Here is an 8959-nt window from a genome sequence, read left to right as displayed (position 1 = left end):
TCAGTTGTTGGTCTGGAGTGGCTTCTATGCAGAGTGGAGTTAATAAAATGGGTCAGGTTGTAGGGCTGAACACTATTTTTATCAAAAGCAATTTCCAGCAGGTCCCTCGAGGTAGGACAGCCCAGACCGGACTGAAAACACGCTAATGACACAGTGCTTCCCTATATTATGAACCCTTACACTAGTACTTGCAGATATGACCGACAACTCTGTGTGTGCATGTGTGCGTGACTGTCAGTCTGTCGGAGGGTGTGTGTAGTCTGTGCAGAGGACACAGTGACAACACATGAGTTTGTGCGCCCTAGATAATGTTGAATTATTGATGGGCATGAAGCTGGATGTGAGTGAGAGAGGCCATACACACACACACACACACACACACACACTTACAGAAAGCAGAAGAGCAGCTGTAAAGAGGCTACTTCCACATACATTCTGTGGGCAGAAGAAAGCTGACCTATTTTCCACTCTGGGAAAAGACCACATGAGAGAGGGAGAAACGAGAGAAAATCCCCGCAAAGTATGAGAGTGTCCTCCTTTCTCCATCTGGAGGGAAGTGCTCACGGTGCGTTCCCGGTATTCCCTGCTCTCCCTGTATTCCCTGTATCCCTCCACCCCTCCCTCCTTTACATTCTTAGCTCACAGAGCTGAGGTTTGTGAGCTCCAGCATCTCACATGTCATCAGCTGATACAGTGTGAGGAGAAGAGACTGAGATTACCTTTCGCTTTGAAATAACTTTAAATGTAATTATTTTAAAAATGCATTTATTATTAATATATTTTTTTTATTTCAATGCAATATAACACTACTACCACTACTATTATGACTAATAACTAATAATAATTTTATTCAACAGCTACGTTTACTTTATTATTTAACTATTTGTTGTAATCATATCATATCATATCTAATATTGTCTATATCCTAATAGGATTGTATTTGTATTGACCTTGCTGTAAAATGATTGACTATAGAATCGCTTTCATAGCTGTTATGATATGTAGCTGTTGCTTTAGAGATTATTTGATATTACTTATCACATACCTTAATTTGAATTAAAATTAATTACAATTTAATTATATTTTAATTAAAGCTTAATTTTACAGACACATTTAATTTTGTAAGGAACCCTTAGACACGTTTTTGTACTTCTTGATAGTTTCACCTCATTTCCAAGAATAAACACTGGAGCCACAGAAGTTTGGCATATTTCTTCATCACATTCTTGAAAGGGTTTATCTCGCTGCCAAACTGTATAGCCTCAATGCACACACAGGGAGATCAGTACATTGACAAGCTGTTGAATCAGTAATTGCTACTGACACCACTTGAAGACCAGTCTATACTCCAGTAGCCTGCATGTGGAGAAAGACCAAGCTTTAAGAGTCTTATCTGTGCTCACTGCATTCCAGACCATCAGCCAGTGCAGCTGCTCATGCATGAGCGAATGCAGACGCAGCGCAGGCTTGTGCCTCGTATGCCGAGAACAAGCTAGCGATGAAAAAAGAATGTGGAAGATTAGAAGCTGAGAAAGCAGCATTAGAGGCCACACTGGAAGCTCTTCATTTAGAGAAAGACGCAGCTGCAGCTTAAGCCCAGGCTGAAGCACTTGAAGCAGAGGCAGACTTAGAAGGTGAAGAAATCCACAGCCATGGTCAGCTGTCTCCCAAATTTGCTGCTAGATGGACGGGAGAGCGTGTTGAGAAACAAGCTGGCCTACACTACACTCCCCTTTCTGTTTTTCTCTTCTCTAGCCTGGAACACAAGGACCAGACATCACATGTACAGCATGATGTTACTCATGTGAATCATTCACCCAGTAATAATGGCAGTCCATCATTTAGAACTTAAAACATGCCAATGTAAGTGAAAGTTCAAAGCTATCTCAGTACCGCAGAGTGTACTTTTATCTCCTCACGACAGAACCATCTCCTCCTATCACATTTAAATACCAGACCTGACACTTGGCGCTCTCCTCTCCTATGACTTTGTTAAGTTTTTAGCACATCATGAGCATGTGACTACTGGACTCACTGAGTTTGATGACAGACCAGAAACATAGATCATAGATCATGGCAGTCATTTTTATTAATGCTATTAATGGCTTGGGTGTTTCAGCTAGTGAAAACTTATAACAGCTTTCCAAGTGGCTGGGGAAAGAATCCTCAAAACATGTTAGGAGAATCTGTTCCATTCATATCAACAACCATAACACTGCCCTTCAAATGGCCTGGAACAGAATTAACCAATGCTATGATGCCATAGAAATTATTAAAATGGCTCTCTTCCAAAAGTTAGGTGGCGTCACAAGAATATCCAGCAGAGATAATATTAAGCTCAGAGACTTAGGAGATCTTCTCCTGGAATTAAATTCTGCTAAGGTTGATGGATTCTTACCAGGTCATTCTTACCTTGATACCGCATGTAGTATTTAACCCAATTGTAGAATAACAGTGTACAAGATAAGTGGATGGCATCAGGAGCAAAGTTCAAGAATGAACACAATGTGAAAGTCCTCCCATTCTCTTTCTTTGTGGAATTTGCAGCTCTGAGGCCAGAGTGAGAAATGACTCCAGCTTCATGCTGTCAAGCAGCTACAGCAGTCCAACCAGAAATGAAAAGCCTGCATTGAAATATGAAATCCAAAAGTTCTCGTCGTTGTACACACAAAAAACATCACTACAGCAGCTGAGACCAATATCATTGTGACATCGGAGACAGGTAAATAACCTAGTAAGCACAGCCCTATGCACAATAAAGCTCATCCTCTTTCAAAAGGATGACCAAAGACTACTGGGTTGTCATTAAATGTGAAGAATGTGACAGTGAACAGCACAACTATTCATACAGGTCTGGCTTACAGAACTGAAATACCTACTACCTAGGAAGCAGACGGAGTTGGAACAGTATGAAAAGAAAACCCCAGTGCCTGCCGTACAGTCACCTCACTCTGAACTAAATGGTGAATGCCAAGTGAACAAATCCTGCTCAAAAACATGCTTGATTAGGGTATATCTGGATGCTATGAGGCTGCATTGTTAGATGACCAAAGCAACCACTGATTGGTCATGTCAGAATTCTTCAAGTTTTTCAACATCCAAAGCACATCGTCCCCTTACTCAGTTATGGTGATGATGGGACTAAAGATAGATGGCTCCTAAATTGGAGCAGTAAATGGATAAATTAGCACTGATTTACTCTCTGAATGCAAAGTAATCTGAAACAACAGATGTGAGATTCCAACACCCGAAGCACCTCCTCATCATACTTATCTGAAGACTGCCACAGCTCATATCCCAAAGATGGATCCAGATGCCTAAATCCTTCTCTTGCCTGGGAGAGACATTGTGAGGCTGAACAAAGTGAGAGAGCAGGAAAATGGTCCCCACAATGCCCCCTTTGCCATAAAGCTGGACTTAAAGGCTGAAGTCTTCCTCGGCAATGTATATAAGACAGAGATCAGTACATTCAAAACTGCTGGACATCCGGTGGCCTACATTCTTCAACCTCATGTCTGAATCACATTCAGATAAGAAAGCAGGTGAGTTATGATGGGGAGCTATCACATCAACACTTCTGCAGTCCATCCAAGAAAGCTCAGTCACAAGTCCCAAAGGACAAACTTGGACAAGGTATGTTTGAATAAAACAAAAGGACAACAAATCTGCACTATCCTTTCAAAAGGAAATGTTCTTGGAAATAATAGACAAGCAATTTCACAAAGATGAGACCAGCAGCTGGGTTGCTTCATTACTCTTAAGAACATCTAGGCTACCTCTTGCTAATAATCATGCACAACTACTCTCTCGCTTTGCTTCTCTGCATTGCACTCTAGACAAGAGACTTTCTTTGAGAATGTTTTTCAGAACGGTCACATTGAGGTTGCATGAATTCTTGCTGGTCTTTGGTGTCTACCATCCTCAAAAACCATATCAAATCAGGGTGGTATTTGATTCCAGTGCACAATACAAAGGCATGTCCCTCAACAAAGTTTTGCTCACTAGTCCAGATCTCCTGGGAGTGCTGATGTGTTTCAGAAAGAAACCAGTGGCAATAACAACAGATATTGAGCAAATGTTTTACTGAGTTGTTCAAATGGGTCACAAGAATTACCTGATACAGTTTTTCTGGTACAGAGCCAATAACATTACAAATGACATCACTGAATATTGGATGTGAGTGCATGTTTTATGGTAACAGCCCTGTCTTTGCCATGTATAGCCTTACACAAGCTGCTGAAGAAGGATCTGATACCCTATTATGTGTGCCAACAGGATATCAACCATCTGAAATGGACCCAAGCTTCATTGGCATTTTTCAATTCAGTCTGAAATTACACTAAATTGCCTCAAACAACACTAGAGTAATGAAAGCCCTCTCCTGATGACTTGGCCAAAAACATGAAAGATTTCATTCATACAAATTTTTACCAATGCAAAAAAGTCTTGGCTTATGCTGGGAGATAAAAACTGACACTTTTACCTTTCAAGGGTCAGAGAATCAGAAGCCATGCATGTGGCATGGAGTCCTGTCAACAGTCAACAGTCTTTTTGACCTGCTTGGTACGGTGGCACAATGACCATTCAAAGAAGAGCTTTGCTACAGGAGTTGTCAAAGAGCATGAGTGACCAGGATTCCTTATTCCCAGAAGAAAAGTCAGGTAACTGGAACAATTGGAGGAGCTCACTTAAACATCTGAAAGAGCTCCAAATCCCATACAACCACACACCCTACATTCCCTCCAAGGCAAAGAATACTTAGTTGTGCATGTTCATAGATGCACCCAACAAAGCTAAAGGGGCTGTCACTTACTTCTGGGTATTGCAGAACATGGATATCTTCACATAGGATTCATCCCAGCAAAGGCAAAATTAACCCCCCTGGCCAGAACCTACTGAACCATGTCTTGAAATGTGTGGACTAGTGCTGGCAGTAGAAATGTCAGAATGCATAACAGATTAAACTGATTACCTTGCATTGCTTCAAACAATTCTCCACTTGGCATTTTCTTCAGAGAGTTGTGGCATTTTTTATCCATATTGTCAATGCTTTCAAACCAAACCTTATGTCCACTCTCAGAAAATGGAGTAGATGCGTCATCCCTTCACTCCAGATGAGGCGACTTCAGCAGGGAATCATTAGGCTTGCTTAGAGAGAAGCTCATACAGGGGAGCTCAGTCTGCTCAACGAGAAGAATTACATCTCCACATCTCCAAAAATTGTTCACTTTTAAAGTCCTGAATCCAGTCCTGATTAATGATATCCTCAGAGTTGATCTGTCGCTAAAATATGCACTAAACATGCACAAATCTAGACGAGAAGCATCAACTAATCTGAACAAAGAGCAAATCATGTCTCATCACTGTGAGACACTATCACAATACGGTGAGGCCACAAAGTTGTCAGTTGATGGAGGGGGCCACCAGAGCAGCAGGTTTCTGGATCAGTGGGGGAAAGAAGTTCCATTTTGCATCAGTGGGTCACTTGTCACAGATAGAGTAAAGGTAGAAGATGGCAAACCTTCCCCCAGAACCACCAAGCATGTGTGGGCTTGGATGTCTTCAGTGCTTGCACAGTAGTTATATGACAAACCAGACAAGGTGCTTCTCAGAACAAGTGTCAGGCAGTGCTCTTCATTTGCATGAGTATAAGCTTTACATATTGAAAATGTGGAGTCTATGGATGTCTTAACATGTATTAGTTCCACAGCAAAACAATCTCAGAGCAAGATATCAATTTTATTGGAGCTTGTCAGGAGTTAGGAATGGGAAAAATGCAGCATGAAGATATCAGTATCTTAAATACTTAAATGAACAGAACTGTGTTTGGAAATTCCATCCTCCTTATTCGTCACATTGGGGAGGACCATGGAAAAGAATGATTAGTTTAACCTGCAAGGTTCCTGACTCCATGCAGCTAAAAAGTAAATTTACTCATCTCACACATTGTCATTTGCACATGAAGGTGAAAACCCTGGTCAGTGAGTTCTGGACCCTTTTTTGGAGATGAAAGCATCTTCCTAGTTCGCAGCCCAGAAGGATATGGAATGAAAAAATGTAGGAAACCTCAAGGAGACATTCAAGGAGACCACTTCACACTGCACCGCCAAAAAGGGAATTTAATCAAGTGGAGATGGTAGGTGCGAGTGCATGGGAGTTCGAGGTGTCTACAGTTTACACGTGTCATCATTTTACCTTAGCTAATACAGAAGTGTAGGAATGGATGCACTTCAAAAGGCAGAAGACCCATGTCTGTCTTCTCTGACTGACAAAGGAGGGGAGCCATTGCACAGGTCTCTCTTTACTGCACTCAGGTCTCTCCTGACTGCACAGGTCTCTCCTGACTGTGTTTTTTCCCTCTTATTCAGCAGCTCTAGAGGATATATGCTGACCTCATGTCAAATAATACAATGAAGGTGCCTGATAGTTAATCCCACTGTCTGCCAACACACAAGCACACACATACACACACACACACATGCATGCACAACTGTCAATGCTCTAACACCTCTTATCAGCTACTAGACAATGGTTTTATACACTAGACAATTATTCAAATATATTAGTGTCAAAGATTTAACCAATTAGCAAAACATTTGTTCACCTCAGGTTGAAATAGAACTCTTGGGCGCTTGAGCAACTGGTGGGCAAAAATACATTTCACTTTTTTGTACTTTTTTGTATGAAAGGTGTATGATTCACCTTTGCATTGTGCAGATGCAGATAAGCATGCTGCACATATGGACATGGAGAAATCCCACTGCCACTTTACACTAGTAAGCAAGTCTTATGGCCACTCTCTCTCTCTCTCTCTCTCTCTCTCTCTCTCTCTATCTCTCTCTCTCTCTCTCTCACACACACACACACACACACACACACACACACACACACAAGGACACAGAGAAGGTGCTCTACAAATAATTCTTCAACTCTGTTCTGCTCTGTCTATAAGTTGTCTATCTGTAGTGTAATAGTGTCTAAGTTTTTGAAGTCACTATTATGTTGAAAGATACAAACAAGAACAAAACCTGTGTTCTTCTGGCCATCTCACAAGATATCAGTAACTTTGTAGCAAACACCCCCCCCCCCCAGTGGCTATTTTCATGAATGCTTTCTTGCATTAATATTTATTTGGGTATTATTAAATTGTGTTTAATGCAAATAAAGTAAGGGAAATGGATGTTTACAGACTATTTAGAAATGTTGGGAAAAAAACTTGTTTAACTTTGAAATGAAGCAATTGCTTTAATTAACCTTGGTAACGTAATACATGCAAGTACCAGGGGGTGTTTTGGTGGTATGTGATGGGAATGTCTGTAAGACAGTTTAGAACGTACCGAACTGTAGAGGTAGCCCTCACTGTTCATGGCGATGTACAGGCCTGTCTTAGTGCTCTGGATGGCCACTATCCTCAAGCCCACAGGAATCAAGTTGAACAGCACTGAGAAAGAGAGACAGAGAGAGAGAGAGAGAGATGAAGAGAGAGATTAGTCACCAGCCTTCTCTGATGGCAATCTGAAATTAATCATATAACTAATAATTGATCTACTATCTAGCATTTTTTTTCTATCGTCCACATTTTCCATGCATTTCACATCATACATTTGACCTTGCCCCCTACCGACACTGGCCAAATGATGCTTCTGACCCACTAAAACACATTACACAGGAACATCCAGGCTATGCGCAAACCCTAATTATTCCAGCTGTAACCTATAGGATTTCATGTCTCTTAGCAGTAGAGATTTAATTTAATAACAACTGAAGTCATTATGACATTTAAGCAGTGTAGGTTTATTCACAAGCTGGTTTCAGTGACCCGGTGACACTGCTAATGTTCTGTCAATTTTTGGCAGGAGTGCTGACAGCTGCCAAGAGCCATGAGAAAAGTCCGTAGTGACATGTTGACTTTAGCCATACTGACAAATCGCCCATGGTGATGTATCTAGAGGAACTACGCGGATTTAAACAGTGCCTCTGAGACCTCTGCCAAGACAACACAAATCTGGAATGAACCTGCACTCTGACAGCCAATCAGGAAGCTATGCGAAGAGAAATCATGTCGAAATGTAACAGACAGATCTATGACTCCATTCCTTCGGAAATCTCACCACTCTGCCGATGTTGCTACAAACTAAAAATTGTGAAAAAGAACAGAAGGGAAACGTAAATCTAATTCACGCCACCTGACGTCAGTGATGCAGGATTCATTTCAACTTTGGGTGGGACTCTCTGCTCACTCCACCCAACCTAACTCATCATATGAGTCCGTTATGTTAAATAAGACAAATATTTGGGTGGACATATCGCCCTCCCCACCCCACCCACCCACCCCCTAAAAAAAACCTACACTTATGTCACACATACTGAGAAGGCTATGTACACACACTACAAGTTGTATGGCCAGGTATCTGAGTGTAACTCCTGGGTGGGTTTTGAGCCCTAAGCCTTACCCTAACCATCTAAATATAAGGTAAAATGCATGCCTAATTCCCTTTATGAACTCAAAGACTCGCATTAGACGAACAGGACTTAAAAGTATGCCAACATTTCCATGAATGGACTCAAAGACATGCCCATTTACATTTTATATATGAATTCAAAAACACATCCACTGGTCAGCAGTCGGCAGATCGACATTATTGCACATATTGAGCGAATTACGATTTCTATCTCGATAATAAATAAGTCGGCCTCTTCCTGTCTTGTCTCTCTTCCTACTCGTCAGGCTCAAGATTTTACATTCGGCACATAACGTTTAGATTAATTTAAATCTTTTTTAAAAATATAATGGACATTCATTCAAATGGACATTCATGCTGTGTGCTCTGCACATTAATTCATGTCAAAACATGAAAAATTGGGAAATGGGAGGAAAGGTGTAAATATATGAGTAAGAATAAGATACAAAGAGGAGTTATTATCTAAGTTGTTATCTGAGTTGTGACACACACACACA

The 8959-nt window shown here is 41.1% G+C and overlaps 1 protein-coding gene across 1 annotated transcript in view; it reads right to left on the bottom strand.

The window, feature by feature from the left end:
* fgf11a (fibroblast growth factor 11a) overlaps window positions 1–8959 on the bottom strand; it is a 49294-nt gene that overhangs the window by 8698 nt on the left and 31637 nt on the right. The window contains exon 3 of the mRNA XM_027028918.2: window positions 7338–7441. Within this exon, the coding sequence (XP_026884719.2) occupies window positions 7338–7441 (104 nt within the window). The remainder of the gene's footprint in view (window positions 1–7337; window positions 7442–8959) is intronic.

Source organism: Electrophorus electricus, chromosome 19 (genome assembly GCF_013358815.1).
Source record: "Electrophorus electricus isolate fEleEle1 chromosome 19, fEleEle1.pri, whole genome shotgun sequence".
In the NCBI taxonomy this organism is placed as follows: domain Eukaryota; kingdom Metazoa; phylum Chordata; class Actinopteri; order Gymnotiformes; family Gymnotidae; genus Electrophorus; species Electrophorus electricus.
Note: the sequence above shows the minus strand (reverse complement) of the source record. Positions and strands in the feature narration are given on the sequence as shown.